Raw genomic sequence first — 17,876 nt, forward strand, 5'->3', positions numbered from 1 at the left:
TGAGCCAGTTGCTGGTCCTAGGTTCAAATCCTGAGCCAGTTGCTGGTCCCAGGTTAAAATCCTGGTCGAGGCAACTACCCACCCGAATTCACTAATATATTTCCTCATGTTCAGGGACCAATCACAATATGAAAACAAAACAACATGTGATGTTAAGTTCAAAAATCTCATAAATTGTTTTTAGAGGTAAACTGATCAACAGATTGTGGGTACATCGTGTTGTACTTTTCAATGGAAGGAGGTCATTTAGAAAAAATATATATAACATCCTCCTTCATTTCTCTATCTGTAAAACCCAACCCTGGCGAAGGCTAAGGGCCAAAACACGTTTACTCTTAACAATTAAGAAGCAGTTTAATCAATGATTGCTAATATTCAGTGAGTCTTGTTGTATTGTCTACAGATAATAGGCCGATTTCTTCTATAAATAAACATTATTCCATAATACCACCCAATCCAAACAGCAGGTGGCAGTACTGGTACATGAATTGTTTTAGGCTTGTGTTTTTCCTTCCCAAACACTGAAAGGGATTACCTCATAATCAGGGAAAACCCTATTCATGACGCCTTGTGCTCGACAGAGGGCTCTTCGCGATGCCACATATCTCAGAATACAGCAATTCCCCCTCCTGAGCTTTTACGGCTCTATAACGCATACAAATTACATTTTTCCACCGAACAGTTGATTTTGATAAGCGCACCAACTACTAGAGCTGTCTATTATACTTTTTAAGAAGAGAGAGAGACATAAATGTTGATGTCCACTGACAGCAAGGCTGTTGTCGATAATACTTGAGCCAAACTGCAACGACTAGAAAAGGTCGTTTGAAAGGATAGTCTGGATGGAAAACAAGGCTCCTGTCCTTCCTCAAGAAAACTGACAAGCAATAGTCTGAATTCAAGGTAACCTGGATACATAACATCATGTTGTTACAATGTAAATGTTACAGATTAGCTGTGCATGTTGTTTGGACGCAGCTGTTACGTGTTGTTACAATGTAACAACACATATCGAGGCAGTCTGTGCTCTGCTTGCGTCAACGGAATGTTAATTTTGTTTGGTTTATGATGTGTTTTGCGTGTGTGGTCTGCTTTTTGTATTTTTTTAATGTTTATAAAGGATTCTTATATTCCCTTAAGGGATGTAGGCTATAGCTGTCATGGAATGGTTTGTGAAGTAGGAAACTGACCTACACTACAATGATGTCTGTGGAGGTAGGCTGCACATACACTTAACAATTCCCAGCATGGCTCTTATCCGATTCAGTAGATCAGGGGTATTTCCTTGCACAGGGACCCCTCCCAGGCAAACAGGTGACCAGGGACCCGTCCCGGGCAAACCGGCGACCAGGGACCCCATGATACCTTAGCAAACTATTTTCTCATCATCAAGTGAATGATAATGGCAAGGAGAAATAATCAACATTTTTAAATAAATAGATTTGGTACATAGTTTTTAATTATTTTGACATCCTGACATTATAATTGGAAGAGGAAGTATAAACTATAACATAGCCTAGTAGCTAGAAAGATACACTACATGAACAAAAGTATGTGGACACATACTGCTCGTCGAACATCTCATTCCAAAACCATGGGCATTAATATGGAGTTGGTCCCCCCTTTGCTGCTATAACAGCCTCCACTCTTCTGGGAAGGCTTTCCACTAGATGTTGGAACATTGCTGTGGAGACATGCATCCATTCAGCCACAAGAGCGTTAGTGAGGTCGGCACTGATGTTGGGCGATTAGGCCAGGCTCGCAGTCAGCGTTCCAATTCATCCCAAAGGTGTTCGATGGGGTTGAAGTCAGGGCTCTGTGCAGGCCAGTCAAGTTCTCCCACACCAATCTCGACACACCATTCTGTATGGACCTCGCGTTGTGCACATGGGCATTGTCATGCTGAAACAGGAAAGGGCCTTCCCCAAACTGTTGCCACAAAGTTGGAAGCACAGAATCGTCTAGAATGTCATTGTATGCTGTAGCTTTAAGATTTCCCTTCACTGGAACTAAGAGGCCTAGCACGAACCATGAAAAACAGCCCCAGACCATTCCTCCTTCACCAAATTGGCAGTTGGCACTATGCATTGGGGCAGGTAGCGTTCTCCTGGCAGCCAAACCCAGATTTGTCCGTTGGACTGCCAGATGGTGAAGTGTGATTCCACTGCTCCAGAGTCCAATGGCGACGAGCTTTACACCACTCCAGCCAACACTTGGCATTGCACATTGTGTTCTTAGGCTCTAGGTACAGCTGCTCGGCCATGGAAACCTATTTCATGAAGCTCCCAACAAACAGTTATTGTGCTGATGTTGTTTCCAGTGGCAGTTTCAAACTCGATAGTGAGTGTTGCAACTGAGGACAGATGATTTTTACATGCTTCAGTACTTGGCGGTCCCGTTCTGTGAGCTTGTGTTCCTACCACTTCACGGCTGAGATGTTGTTGCTCCTAAATGTTTCCACTTCACAATAACAGCACTTACAGTTGACCAGGGCAGCTCTAGCAGAGCAGAATTTGACAAACTGACTTGTTGGAAAGGTGGCATTCTATAACAGTGCCACGTTGAAAGTCACTGAGCTCCTCAGTAAGGCCATTCTGCTGCCAATGTGGAGATTGCATGGCTGTGCTCAATTTTATACACCTGTCAAAATGTGTTTATTCCGTTGTTGCTGGCGATATTCATAAACACATTGAACAAATAAATAAATGATCACTTTAAAATATTGTAGAACCCCTGCAGTACCTTGACCCCAGGTTGAATACCCCTGCAGTAGCTTGACCCCAGGTTGAATACCCCTGCAGTACCTTGATCCCCGGTTGAATACCCCTGTAGTACCTTGACCCCCGGTTGAATACCCCTGCAGTAGCTTGACCCCAGGTTGAATACCCCTGCAGTAGCTTGACCCCAGGTTGAATACCCCTGCAGTACCTTGATCCCCGGTTGAATACCCCTGCAGTACCTTGACCCCCGGTTGAATACCCCTGCAGTAGCTTGATCCCCAGTTGAATACCCCTGTAGTACCTTGACCCCCGGTTGAATACCCCTGCAGTACCTTGATCCCCGGTTGAATACCCCTGTAGTACCTTGACCCCCGGTTGAATACCCCTGCAGTAGCTTGACCTCCGGTTGAATACCCCCTGCAGTACCTTGACCCCCGGTTGAATACCCCTGCAGTAGATACTTTTTTGGGGGGACTGATAGGACATCACCTCCATGGCAGCACAGTGAACCCACCTATTTAATTGTGTAAAACTGTTCTTGAACAACACCCTTGTTTCTTCAAAGGCAATGTTCTCTTTTCCCTATTTTTTGTTAAATACTCTTTGTTAACCATAATATCAGTCAGCAATTGAAGATCAGGCCAAATCAAATAAAAATCATGTTGTTGTGAATATGAATTGGCAAGCCTAATGAGCCTATGTAGGATCATGTCAACCAAATAGTTCTGCTGACGTACAGTAGTGGGCATTGCTTGTATAACCCTCTGCAGGAGGTGATTCATGTTTTGTAAATGTACAGGCTTAGTGCCGTGGGCTTTGGCTTGTTCTGGCCTTATATGATGAGACCCAGTCTGAAAGAAAGTAAGGATGTGTCCCAAATATCACTGTATTTCCTACATAGTAGTGTACTACTTTTGAACAGAGCCCTATGGGCCCTAGTCAACAGTAGTGCACTGCACTATAGTGAATAGGGTGCCATTTGGGAGCTACCTTCCTGGAGGTTTTCACTCCAATCTCAATTGTAACTAACCTGACTCAGCTTATCAACCAGCTAATTATTAGATTATTAGGGGGCGGCAGGGTAGCCTAGTGGTTAGAGCGTTGGACTAGTAAGGTTGCAAGTTCAAACCCTCGGGCTGACAAGGTACAAATCTGTCGTTCTGCCCCTGAACAGGCATTTAACTCACTAGGCTGTCATTGACTTGCCTAGTAAAATATAAATAAAACAATTTAGGTATGTTAGATTTGGGTTGGAGCGAAAACCTACAGGATGGAAGCTCTTTGGGAGCAGGGAGTTGGAGAGCCCTGGGCTAGAACATGGTGATTATTTTCCCTATGGCTATTTGTCATTCTTACCAGTCCAGTCACTCACAACCAGTGGATCTTTACAAGAGGAGATACATTCCTCAAATTAGCCTCATTGTGGAGTGAGCCACACCTAATTGAACACTTAGGAAGTTTGAGGTAAAATAGTGCACTATTTAGGGAATAAGGTTCCATTTAGGACGCACATCGTGATTCGTCATTATATCGTTACATCATGTCCCACCAGCCAGTGAGGTAACACAGCCCCTTACATTGTATGGCCCAGTGGGCACACATAGCAGAGCTTCTGAGTTAGAAGGCTCCTTCAGAAGCTCACTGTGATCAGACAGGCCTAGTAGCTACTTGACAGGCCTAGTAGCTGCTGCTTGACAGGCCTAGTAGCTGCTTGACTGGCCTAGTAGCTGCTGCTTGACAGGCCTAGTAGCTGCTTGACAGGCCTAGTAGCTGCTTGACAGGCCTAGTAGTCTGCAGACACAGAAAAGCCTCTTGACCCACCAGCCTAGTCTGACTGAAGGTATACTGAAGGTACAGCTGTCCAACCAAGTCCTTGAAATAGGATTGTTACTTCAGTAGCAGCAATGACCCAAATATTGTAACCGTTTCAAAATATATATTATGTCTCTCTTTGCACAGTATTTAGATCCTGAATTGTCTGAAAAAACTCCATGATACCTATAAAGCAAGCAGATCCATTTTTACCTCATGTTCACCTTACCTATCCACAGCTCCCATTGGGTGTGAACATACAACTACTGTGTGCCCCCTCTCTCTGAATCCCTCTAACAACGACCACACAGGTCCAGAACCTAGCTCTGGTCCAGAACCTAGCTCTGGTCCAGGCCGTCATGTACGGCTTGCTGGCGCTGAAGGCTCCTAGTGCCCTGGACCAGAGCTAAGGAGAACCATTCTGGGTTGAGAGGGAAGGAGAGGGCAAGGTGTAGCTGGATTAGTGTAAATGGAGCTGAAGAATGTTTATTTCATGAGTAGTGAGACGGGCTTGTAGGCCAGGCCAGGGTTCCAGTGCTGAATCCAGAACACTATGTGCCTGCCAGGCAGCTGGCTCCCAGTCTTCCTGCCCACAGCATAGCCGCACAGTACACTCTGCCCAGGCCAAGCTAGCCACAGCCACACACAGAGAGGTTTGTCTGTCTGCAGACAGAAGCAACCTGCTTTCTCTGCCCAGTGCACTGCCCTGTCAGGACAGACCCGTAGATAAAAATCCCAGAGCTGGCAGGAGACCACTCATTCAGTAGAAAGCCATACGGTTGGTGTGGTTAGATGGACAGCACTGTTAGCTTTTGATGTGGTACATTCATATGAGTGGTTTAGGAACTAATCTCTAGTGACGTGAACATTATTTGGTTCTGGGTGCCAAAATTAGAACAGGTTCTTCTAGCTCCTATCTCTGTTAGTTGTCTGAATTCTGCATCTGAGATCAGAAGTGTCCGTTCTTACTAGGACTGGGTCTACTCCATAGCTGTGATGGTACTTCAAGGGTAAGTCTTCATAAGGATTTCTGTCTGATCAATGTATGATCAGTTCAGAAGCATTGATTGTATGTGTGGTGATGGTGAATGCTGATATATGTGGTAATCCAGGAAATGTTAAGAGATTTAATTTGTGTTCTATTCTGCTTTTACTCTGTTGTTCTGTTAGTGAACCTTGTGTCCTCTGGTAGACTGGAAGTCATTTCAGTCACATGTCATGCCTGCAGGTGGAACGTGATGGGCTTAGTCCCTAATTTGTATTTGTATTTGTTAAAAGTAGTGCACTATGTAGGGAATAGTGTGCCATTTGGAACGTAACCATGGTGTCAGACTTTACAAGTAAACATGGTAAGTGTTCGCAAAGTAAGTCCTCTAAGCATCTTAAAGATGTCTGTGTGACTGACTGTGAAGAAATCCAGTGGAAAGTGAGAAATCCACCCAGCCACGCCAGCTGTTGAATTTGTGATTCATGTTAAGTTCAGCTTTAGCTCATTTGCACCCAGCAAACTTTTGTCTGACAGTAGGCTACATTTATATGCACTGATAGCAAAGGCTTAGCTCACTGTTCAATCTGCATTCAGTGATGAAATACACTAAACCATTCTCCATGTAAAGGTAGTGAAAACATTGCATCCCTTTATAGTCAGATTGTTGAAAAACCTTTGTTTAGCCATAAAGCACTGTGTCCTCATTATCCAATGGCCATAAAAGGGATTTAGTTCAAATATACATTTTCATTCCATGGTGTGTGGCCTCTTCCATCTCTAGCAGTAACCAGACAGGAAGACTTTGAGTCACCTGCTTGTTTCACCATAACAAACACTGCTACAGTACATAGCCTATATTCTTCTGATTTGATTGGGCACCTTGAGAAAACACTAATTGTTAGGGATTGTAAGTGATCACTAATCCCCCTTGATCCCCAACCAAGCATTCATCTAATCTGGTGATCACTAATCCCCTTGATCCCCAACCAAGCATTCATCTAATCTGGTGATCACTAATCCCCCTTGATCCCCAACCAAGCATTCGTCTAATCTGGTGATCACTAATCCCCCTTGATCCCCAACCAAGCATTCATCTAATCTGGTGATCACTAATACCCCTTGATCCCCAACCAAGCATTCATCTAATCTGGTGATCACTAATCCCCAACCAAGCATTCATCTAATCTGGTGATCACTAATCCCCCTTGATCCCCAACCAAGCATTCATCTAATCTGGTGATCACTAATCCCCCTTGATTCCCAACCAAGCATTCATCTAATCTGGTGATCACTAATCCCCCTTGATTCCCAACCAAGCATTCATCTAATCTGGTGATCACTAATCCCCCTTGATCCCCAAACAAGCATTCATATAATCTGGTGATCACTAATCCCCCTTGATCCCCAACCAAACATTCATCTAATCTGGTGATCACTAATCCCCCTTGATCCCCAACCAAGCATTCATCTAATCTGGTGATCACTAATCCCCCTTGATCCCCAACCAAGCATTCATCTAATCTGGTGATCACTAATCCCCCTTGATCCCCAACCAAGCATTCATCTAATCTGGTGATCACTAATCCCCCTTGATCCCCAACCAAGCATTCATCTAATCTGGTAAGTGTTTGTGTCCAGCTAGCTAAGTGGATCATGTTATTCACATGAAATGACATTCCATCTGATAGAGGCTCATCACTAATGTGGCAGTAGTATATGAAGTATCTATTGATCATAGACATGCATGTACTCATGTATATACTGTACATGCATATGTTTGTGTTTACTGTATAGACTAATGCTACACCACTCTTATTGATTCCTGAAAGGGGTATGCTGTATAGGGTTATATTAAGGCATTTCCCTATCCCCTTCCCAATTCCAATCTCTAAATACTGTGAATTTAAGTGAACTTGTCTTTCAGCTCTCCTAGTAGCCTCACCAGTGCATGCACCCCCACCCCCAGCATGCCTATATCCTGCCTGTGTGAATGGGGCCTTTAGGATTCAGCAGGCAGGGTGCCAGTTGTGTCTCGTGCCAACAACAGGAAATGCTGCGGTTTCCTCAGGCTGCTGTCACTTCCTTTCCTTGGCTCCCGGGTCCAGGACTCAGTAGAAGGCTACGGGGGTGTCCCAAATTGCATCCTATTCACTATTTAGTGCACAACTTTTGGCAATGGGGTTCTGGTCAAAAGTAGTGCACTATATAGGGAATATAGGGTGGCATTTGGGATTCACTATGTTTGGGGCTGGGCTATAATCTTGGAAAGGATAGAATAGGAATGAATCCCTTTCTAATGTTATCACTTCATTGTAAACAGTACTGGAGAAGAATACATTTTAGATGAGAAGAGCATGTTTGTTTAGAAATATAGGCTGAGCACTGAGCACAAAGGGAGGAACAGTCATATTTCCTCTTGTGAACTGAACACATTTTCTGTGTGTCCAGAATGGCACCCTATTCCTTATATAGTGTACTACTTTTGACCAGACACCTATTGGTATTGGTCAAAAGTAGTGCACTAAATAGGGAATAGGGTGCCATTTGGGACGTAGCCCTATACCACTGCCTCTCCTCTCATCCTGGGGCCAGCCTGTCACTCACTACTAACTCACTGGCTCACGTCCATGTATTATAAACACATACTGTACTGTGTTTCTTAACTGTACCTCTCCCTTTTCCCTCCACTCCCTTTCTCATTTCCTCTAGTATTGTGTTCTCAATTTAATGTTTCAGCTTGCTCTCTCCTCCCTCTCTATTTCCCCCTCTCCCTGGCATGCAGTACAGTAGTAGTGTGTATTGTACCAAGGCCGAGCAGATGGAGCAGTGCTGTTCCTGGTGTAGGGAGGGCAGGTGATGTAATCAATGTAACCTCTCTCTCTCGCGCACTCTTTTTTTCTCCGTCTGTCTCTTTCTCTCTCACTCCATCTTTTCCTCTCGCTCGCTCTTTCTCTCTCCCCATAAGTCTCTCTCCATATTTCTCTATCTCCCTTGCATTCTCTTTTTGTTCATCTGTCCCTATATGTCCCTCTATAATTTCTTCAATTCAAAAGGCTTTATTGGCATGAGAAACATAGTTTATTAGGTACACCACCCTGTTCACAAAAAATGATTCGCTCCTACAGACAGTGAGTCACATGGCCGTGGCTTGCTATATTAAGCAGGCATCGAGGCATTCAGTTACTGTTCGATTGAACGTTAGAATGGGCAAAACAAGTGACCTAAGTGACGAACGTGGTATGATCATCGGTGCCAGGTGCGGCGGTTCCAGTATCTCAGAAACAACCTGCCTCCTGGGCTTTTCACGTACGACAGAGTCTACGGTTGACAGAGAATGGTGCAACAAACAAAAAACATCCAGTCAGCGGCATTCCTGTGGGCGAAAACAGCTCGTTGATGAAAGGTCGAAGGAGAATGGCAAGAAACCTGCAAACTAACAGGCGGGCCACAAACAGGGAAATAACAGTGGTGTGCAGAACGGCATCTGGGAATGCAGAACTACCCGGTCCTTGTCACAGATGGGCTATTGCAGCAGAAACCACACCGGGTTCCACTCCTATCAGCTAAACACAAGAAGCAGCAGCAGCTCCAGTGGCCACAACAAAAGGGGAGACCACACATTACTTAAATGTAAAAAAGGAATACATTTAAACTAAATAATAAATACAAAAATGTTGTATGGTGAGAACAGACCAAAAAAACAAAATGTGGTGGAAGCCAGCCTGCACATCCACCCAGACCAGAGACAACACGGTTCATGAAGTGCTGGAATGTTGCAGGTGTATAATGCAAACTAAAGTTTTGTTCAGACTCTTTGCGCACCACCGTGAAAGGACCAGTGAAATTAGCCTGAAAAGGAGAACCTACAATAGGTAACAGAGCTAAAATCTGGTCGCCAGGGCTAAATTGTCTATGTTCAGACCGACAGTCATAAATATTCTTCATCTTTACTTGTGCAATTTCCAGTTTCTCTTTTTCAATTTCACTAGTAGAGGGCAGTCTATTACGAAAACCATTGACATAATCAAGCACATTTAGTGGTGGCTCTATTGTTCTGCAGCTGTCCTGCAACACAGCCAGAGGACCACGTGCCGCATGTCCAAAAAACAAATAATTTGGACTAAATCCTGTACTCTCCTGACAACTTCTGGCAAACAGTTCCTTCAAAGATGGGTCATCCTGCTGTTCCTTCAACAAATCATCACAAGAAACAGATGGAGATATTCAGGCAAAGGCTGGTCAAATGGTTCTGTAACAGACAGAATTATATTCAGTTACTGACACCTCACGGCTCATGGCACGTGTCACTGCACAAGCTGGTTAGATAACAGGACTATCTGGAGAGTTCTTACTCCTCACTGGCAGGGAGAACAGGGGTTTGACTCCTCAGGAGCAGGGAGAACAGGGGTCTGACTCCTCAGGAGCAGGGAGAACAGGGGTCTGACTCCTCAGGAGCAGGGAGAACAGGAGTCTGACTCCTCAAGAGCAGGGAGAACAGGGGTTTGACTCCTCAGGAGCAGGGAGAACAGGGGTCTGACTCCTCAGGAGCAGGGAGAACAGGGGTCTGACTCCTCAAGAGCAGGGAGAACAGGGGTTTGACTCCTCAGGAGCAGGGAGAACAGGGGTCTGACTCCTCAGGAGCAGGGAGAACAGGGGTCTGACTCCTCAGGAGCAGGGAGAACAGGGGTCTGACTCCTCAGGAGCAGGGAGGACAGGAGTCTGACTCCTCATGAGCAGGGAGAACAGGGGTCTGACTCCTCAGGAGCAGGGAGAACAGGGGTCTGACTCCTCAGGAGCAGGGAGAACAGGGGTCTGACTCCTCGGGAGCAGGGAGAACAGGGGTCTGACTCCTCAGAAGAAGGGATAACAGGGGTTTGCTGTGTAACCACAAGGTGGTGGCACCCCAACCCAGACCTCTACACCAGCTAACTGGTTACCAAGAATGAGACCAATACCCTGAACTGGTAGATGAGGATGCACCAACACAAACCTTTCACAAGATCTGAGTCAAGTTTCAATGTATGCCCAGGCACAGGAAAAACAAGCAACCCCATCCCACAAATGAGTATAGAATCACCTATATCTGACTCACAAACAAATTATTCCACAGAGCCTGTGTCTTGCAAGATTTTGACTTGCACTTTCTCATCCCGTCCTACCAGGAAGATATATCCCTCAGAAATGTATGCAGCATAGTCAGAAGCACTGGCTTTTCCAAAAGGATATGCATGCTTCTCAAGCTGAGATACAGTACTTGGACTAAGTGATATAGCTAGGCCAGAAAACTGTACTTTTGACTTGCCACCAGAATCTTTTGCTTTTGCTTTAAGGACAGGACATTCATTTTTACAGTGTCCCTTACCTTGACAGTAGTTACATACTCTGTTTAGATAATTTCTACCTCGTATGCTACAATCAACCTAAAAGCATTGATCTGCTCCAAACCTTGAAAACTTTTGGTGAGGGTAGCAGTACTCTAGTACGGGCAGTTTCAGAATGATGACCAGGATCCACAAGAAAGCTTTTATGGGTCAAGACATACTCATCTGATTGAACTGCTGCCACACAGACTTTTCACCTTGTGCTCACTAATATAAATTGTGACACGCTCTGGAACTGAATTCTTAAACTGATCAAGTACCACCAGATCAGACAATTGCTCAAATGTATCTACCTCTGTGACAGAGCACCAATGATTAAACTGAGACACTAAATTACATGCAAATTTTACGTAGGTTTGCTTGTCACCTCTCTTCCAATTTGAAAACGCTGCTTATAAGCCTCAGGGATCAATTCGTAGGCTTTTAACAACTCATTTTTCACCGTTTCATAGACCTGAATCTGCTATAATTAACCATGAACAGGCCTCTTGAGCTTCACCAGTTAACACACACTGTAGCAGTAAAGTACGATTTACATCAGACCAATCTCTAGATTCTGCTACTCGCTCAAAGGGAGAGAAACATGTTTCTTGGTCCTTTTCATTAAACTTAGGAAGTAAATGCACATTTCTTACGTCCTCAGTTGGATAGTTTGTTACTGGCAAAACTGATGAATCTTGTCTAAGTTTACCCTCTCTGATTATGTCTAGTTTATACTGTTCCATCTGTCATTTTGCCAACTCAGTTTGTTTAATCTGCTATTTTTCTAGTTGCAGCATTAACTCGTTGCTCAAAACTTAAACCAGTGACACCTGGTGACACAACTGGAGTAACAAACTGTGGCTCTCGAACAGTTAGGATTCCCTCCTCAACTAGTTTGGCTTTTAGATTGGCCTTCATATTGTTTTTCAATTGCTTACGATCTAATTCAATATTGTAGTGCTCAGCAATCTGTGCCATCTGCTCTTTAGTGCACTGTTCTAAACGTGCTTCAGACGGGCACTCAACTTGTCCACATTATTAGCCATGAGAAACTCAACTAAAGTACCAATTAGACTGTGACAAAAGCCTGTACATAGTGTACCCTGATAATGTGAAGGACAACCAACACAAAATGGACCCTCCCCGGCCCTAGTCTAATTAATATACCCATCTAACGGACTATTTAACCAAAAACCCTAGTCTTTGTGCAGACACTGGCTTTGGGTCAGTCACAGTGGTCAGGTATTATGTTTAGGACCAAATAACAATATTTTTATCTCGCTCTCTCTCTATATTGACGACTCTCTCTTTCAGTGTCTCTCTATCTTTCCTCTTTCTTGCTTTCGCTCTATTTTTCTATCTCTCTCAGAAGCCAGGTACAAGCTAGAGAGGAACTATTAACTGACTACCTGATCACAGAATTGTATTCTAGTTTGCTGTTTCATTAACCTGAACTAGTTTTGTTATTTTCTTGGTGCTGGACGTCTCACCATTGGCCTTATCAAGTGAAATACCACAGTCTGAGGTTTCTGTTCCCTTTATGTAAGAGCCACTAGAGGAGATGTGTTGTATTACTGTACAAAAGGTTTGAACTTTAGCTGAACTTTTTTCTTGATTGAGGAGAAATGACTCACGCTCTGCAGTGTTTTAGTGATTCACAAGGGGAGAGATCTCACTTGACTGTACTTGGGTTGGTCTCTGAAAAGGCAAAAGAGCATCCGCAAAGTCAATTTGCCCGCAGACTCAAGAGAAGAGATGAGAACACCGTTTATAATTCAAATGATCTCTCATGAATTGCCTCTGGTATTTGTATCTATGTAGCTTACATTGTGCACTTAGTCTGTACTCAGCAATAAGTCCATGGAGTCTTGCTGTAGGCTAGTAAGACTCCACCTTGGACAGCCTCGAGACATAGAGATGGGTATTGGTTATTTCGCTAGTTGACTTCAGTCCTCTGTAGCTCAGTTGGTAGAACATGATGCTTGCAACACCAGGATAGTGGGTTTGATTCCAGTGACCGACCTTATGTAAAATGAATGACTGTAAGTCTCTTTGGATAATAGTGTCTCCTAAATGGCATATATTATATATAACTGGACTGTTACTAGGAGACAGAGTTCTCCTCTAGTCTTTCCTGGTTATTCCACTGAGTTCCCAGTCTTTCCCTATTCAAGAGGGTTAATGTAGAGCACGTGTCAAACTCAAAGCCTGCGGGTGGAAAAGCAACCTCAGTCAACATTGAAATGACTAAAACCAAATCGAAACTGTGTAGAAATTATATTGGACCTACATTTTTATACAGTAGTCTCTTCACTCTTTCCATGTTGCTAAGAATCATCGAAACGAAAGCTGAATTGTCAGGGAGCGTCAAAAATTCCAAAAACAATGGATAGAGGGCTATTTTTTGCTCATTTTGACAGCGAGGAAATATAGCACATTTTCAGTGTGGGCCTCCAGACCTCGGTGAAGAGCGAATGCGGTCCGTAGGCAACATTTGTTTGACACTCCTGATGCAGAAAGAGGGTGCACACACAACAAATATGAAATACTTATCATACATTTTGTTAGTCTTCACATTTATTGAATTAAATATAGTTCAGCTGTCCCTGACATTTCAGCTGCTGCCTTTCTCAAGGGATGTTGTTGCAAAGGGTTAGAGCGGTAGCTAGCTTGGTAGCTTGTTCATTCTGACTGGTGTAGATCAGATGTGTTTATTCTGACTGGTGTAGGTCAGATGTGTTCATTCTGACTGGTGTAGGTCAGATGTGTTCATTCTGACTGGTGTAGATCAGATGTGTTCATTCTGACTGGTGTAGGTCAGATGTGTTCATTCTGACTGGTGTAGGTCAGATGTGTTCATTCTGACTGGTGTAGGTCAGATGTGTTCATTCTGACTGGTGTAGGTCAGATGTGTTCATTCTGACTGGTGTAGGTCAGATGTGTTCATTCTGACTGGTGTAGGTCAGATGTGTTCATTCTGCCTGGTGTAGGTCAGATGTGTTCATTCTGACTGGTGTAGGTCAGATGTGTTCATTCTGACTGGTGTAGGTCAGATGTGTTCATTCTGACTGGTGTAGGTCAGATGTGTTCATTCTGACTGGTGTAGGTCAGATGTGTTCATTCTGCCTGGTGTAGGTCAGATGTGTTCATTCTGCCTGGTGTAGATCAAACATGTTCATTCTGACTGGTGTAGGTCAGATGTGTTCATTCTGACTGGTGTAGGTCAGATGTGTTCATTCTGACTGGTGTAGGTCAGATGTGTTCATTCTGCCTGGTGTAGATCAAACATGTTCATTCTGACTGGTGTAGGTCAGATGTGTTCATTCTGACTGGTGTAGATCAAACATGTTCATTCTGACTGGTGTAGGTCAGATGTGTTCATTCTGACTGGTGTAGGTCAGATGTGTTCATTCTGACTGGTGTAGATCAGACATGTTCATTCTGCCTGGTGTAGGTCAGATGTGTTCATTCTGACTGGTGTAGGTCAGATGTGTTCATTCTGACTGGTGTAGGTCAGATGTGTTCATTCTGACTGGTGTAGGTCAGATGTGTTCATTCTGACTGGTGTAGGTCAGATGTGTTCATTCTGACTGGTGTAGGTCAGATGTGTTCATTCTGACTGGTGTAGGTCAGATGTGTTCATTCTGACTGGTGTAGGTCAGATGTGTTCATTCTGACTGGTGTAGGTCAGATGTGTTCATTCTGCCTGGTGTAGGTCAGATGTGTTCATTCTGCCTGGTGTAGATCAAACATGTTCATTCTGACTGGTGTAGGTCAGATGTGTTCATTCTGACTGGTGTAGGTCAGATGTGTTCATTCTGACTGGTGTAGGTCAGATGTGTTCATTCTGCCTGGTGTAGATCAAACATGTTCATTCTGACTGGTGTAGGTCAGATGTGTTCATTCTGACTGGTGTAGATCAAACATGTTCATTCTGACTGGTGTAGGTCAGATGTGTTCATTCTGACTGGTGTAGGTCAGATGTGTTCATTCTGACTGGTGTAGATCAGACATGTTCATTCTGCCTGGTGTAGGTCAGATGTGTTCATTCTGACTGGTGTAGGTCAAATGTGTTCATTCTGACTGGTGTAGGTCAGATGTGTTCATTCTGACTGGTGTAGGTCAGATGTGTTCATTCTGACTGGTGTAGGTCAGATGTGTTCATTCTGACTGGTGTAGGTCAGATGTGTTCATTCTGACTGGTGTAGATCAGATGTGTTCATTCTGACTGGTGTAGGTCAGATGTGTTCATTCTGACTGGTGTAGGTCAGATGTGTTCATTCTGACTGGTGTAGGTCAGATGTGTTCATTCTGAATGGTGTAGATCAGATGAGTTCATTCTCTCTCTCAATTCAATTTCGATTAAATTTAAGGGGCTTTATTGGCATGGGAAACATCAAATCAAATCAAACTTTATTTTCCACATGCGCCAAATACAACAAGTGCAGACTTTAACGTGAAATGCTTACTTACAAGCCCTTACCAAGTAAGCTCAAATAAAAAGTAATAATAAAAAGTAACACAATAAGAATAACAATAATGAGGCTATATACAGGGGCACCGGTACCGAGACAGTGTGCAGGGGTACAGGCTAGTTGAGTTAATCTGTACATGTAGGTGGGGGCGAAGTGGCTATGCATAGGTAACAAACAAACAGCGAGTAGCAGCAGTGTACAAGAGGGGGAGTCAATGTAAATTGTCCGGTGGCGATTTTTATGAATTGTTCAGCAGTCTAATGGCTTGGGGGTAGAAGCTGTTGAGGAGCATTTTAGTCCTAGACTTGGCGCTCCGGTAAAGCTTGCCGTGCGGTAGCCCAAGTCTATAACTTGGGTGACTGGAGTCTCTGACAATTTTATGGGCTTTCCTCTGACACCGCCTATTACAGTGAGGGAAAAAAGTGGACTGGAAGAAAGATTTCTTCCAGTCCAAAACGATGTCCTCTCCGTTCAAAATATATTCCTCCATTTGGGAATCGCTAAATGAATCGTCCTCCAACAATCTCTGTCTCACTTTCCCGATCAATTTCTTCTAAAATTGTGTGTACATCTGTATATCTAGACTTAGATTTTGCTTTCTCTGACTTAGTCGCCATACTGATTGATATATATACAGCTGAAGATGCGCTTTACCAAAACAACGATGTGCGTAACATGCATTGCTCCTTCCGGTATGAAACTTCAATGGCGAATGACCCTCTTTACGCCGGAGTTTACTACATGGGTTGGTCTTCCAACACATAAACATTAAATATTGCCGTTTACCTCAGCTCATTGGCTATCTACCCAGCTAGATTTCAAGACGATCAGTGGTCATTGGGTTAAAATACAGACAATCAACGAAACAGCGGTCATATCATTCGTGCACAATGATGTCGTTACTTGTTGTCTTCAAATCGGTTTCTTTCAGTCAATATGTCCCGTGAAATGATCCATCAGGTTTGGTTGTGTTACAAACAAACCAGTTGATTGCAATGAAACCAAACATGACTGGAAAAGTCACGTTTGGTGTGTGTATTTACATCGAATGTGTCGTCGAAAATGGAATGAGACGGAATTCACGACACAAGCGGTTCACAAAATGTTTCGTGTTAGGCTGTAAAAATGGATTCTATCAAACAAAAGACCATTCATTGTGTAACAATGAGCATTGGGATTGCAAACAGAGGAAGATCATCAAAGGTAAACGATTTATTTTATTGCAGTTTGTGATTTTGTTACGCCTGTGCTGGTTGAAATAGTTGTTTTTTATGGGGCTCTATCCTCAGATAATTGCATCGTATTCTTTCGCAGTAAATCCTTTTTTAAGTCTGACAACGCAGTTGGATTAGCAAGATTCTAGGCTTTCGAAACTTGTGAAACACTTGTATTTTCATGAATGTTTAATATGACTATTTATGTAGCGATCACCGTATGTTGTCGAATTTCATCCCGCTAACTAACGGGTTCGGTGCGCAGAGAGGTTAAGTTTGCCTGCATTAAAGTCCCCGGCCACTAGGAGCGCCACTTCTGGGTGAGCATTTTCTTCTTTGCTTATGGCCTTATAGTGTTGTTTGAGAGCGGTCTTAGTGCCAGCTTCACTTTTGTGGTGGTAAATAGATGGCTACGAATAATACAGATGAGAACTCTTGGTAGATAGTGTGGTCAACAACTTATCATAAGGTACTCTACCTCAGGCGAGCAATACCTTGAGACTTCTTTAATATTACATATGTTTAATATTAATATGTTTACGTTGCCAAAGCAAGTGAAATAGATAATAAACAAAAGTGAAATAAACAATAAAAAAACGGTCTACATTACACTCACAAAAGTTCCAAAAGAATAAAGACATTTCAAATGTATATATACAGTGTTGTATCGATGTGCAAATAATTAAAGTACAAAAGGGAAAATAAATAAGTGTAAATGTGGGTTGAATTTACATTGGTGTTTGTTCTTCACTAGTTGCCCTTTTTTTGTGGCAACAAGTCACACATCTTGATTGCACACTGGTATTTCACCCATTAGATATGGGAGTTTATCAAAATTGGACTTATTGGATTTATTTTCTAATTCTTTGTGGGTCTGTAATATGTGTCTATAATATGGTCATACATTAGACAGGCGGTTGGATTTCAGAGATCATCTTGTTCTACTGTAAGAATTGTCTCAGTACTGCTTCTTTTCCCCTGTGGAACAGACCATTACTTTCCTTTGTTGATTTCTGCTGGTCAAGCAAAGTGGATTACTCTCTCTCTCACTCTCACTCTCTCTCTCACTCTCACTCTCTCTCTCTCTCGCTCTCTCTCTCTCTCGCTCTCTCGCTCTCTCGCTCTCTCTTATCTTCCTTAAAGACTGTTCTTCCAGACACAAGGCACACACCTTCCTCTCCTCTTTGGAAGCTGTGTGCTTTTCCTTGTTCTAATCCAATTATAGACACTAATTTAGGAGACCTACATTTCACTTTTCTGACTGGCTAGAGTTAGATTCAGAAGCCAGAGATTCTCTCTGATCT

General features: G+C 43.3%; 1 protein-coding gene across 3 annotated transcripts in view; it reads left to right on the forward strand.

The window, feature by feature from the left end:
• The first annotated feature begins 588 nt into the window (after positions 1-588).
• The window catches only part of LOC115127423 (probable E3 ubiquitin-protein ligase RNF144A-A), an 89,674-nt gene continuing 72,386 nt past the window's right edge, over positions 589-17,876 (forward strand). The window contains exon 1 of one of the 3 annotated variants that reach the window (XM_065008677.1): positions 589-903. Coding sequence is in view for 2 of the 3 variants with exons in the window: in XM_065008676.1 (XP_064864748.1) it covers positions 5,529-5,542 (14 nt within the window). In the remaining variant the exon portion in view is untranslated. Of the gene's footprint in view, positions 904-5,301; positions 5,543-17,876 lie in introns of those variants that run through there. The other 2 variants (XM_065008676.1, XM_065008678.1) reach the window with 2 other exon arrangements.

The sequence above is a fragment of the Oncorhynchus nerka genome, linkage group LG24 (assembly GCF_034236695.1).
Source record: "Oncorhynchus nerka isolate Pitt River linkage group LG24, Oner_Uvic_2.0, whole genome shotgun sequence".
Taxonomy (NCBI): domain Eukaryota; kingdom Metazoa; phylum Chordata; class Actinopteri; order Salmoniformes; family Salmonidae; genus Oncorhynchus; species Oncorhynchus nerka.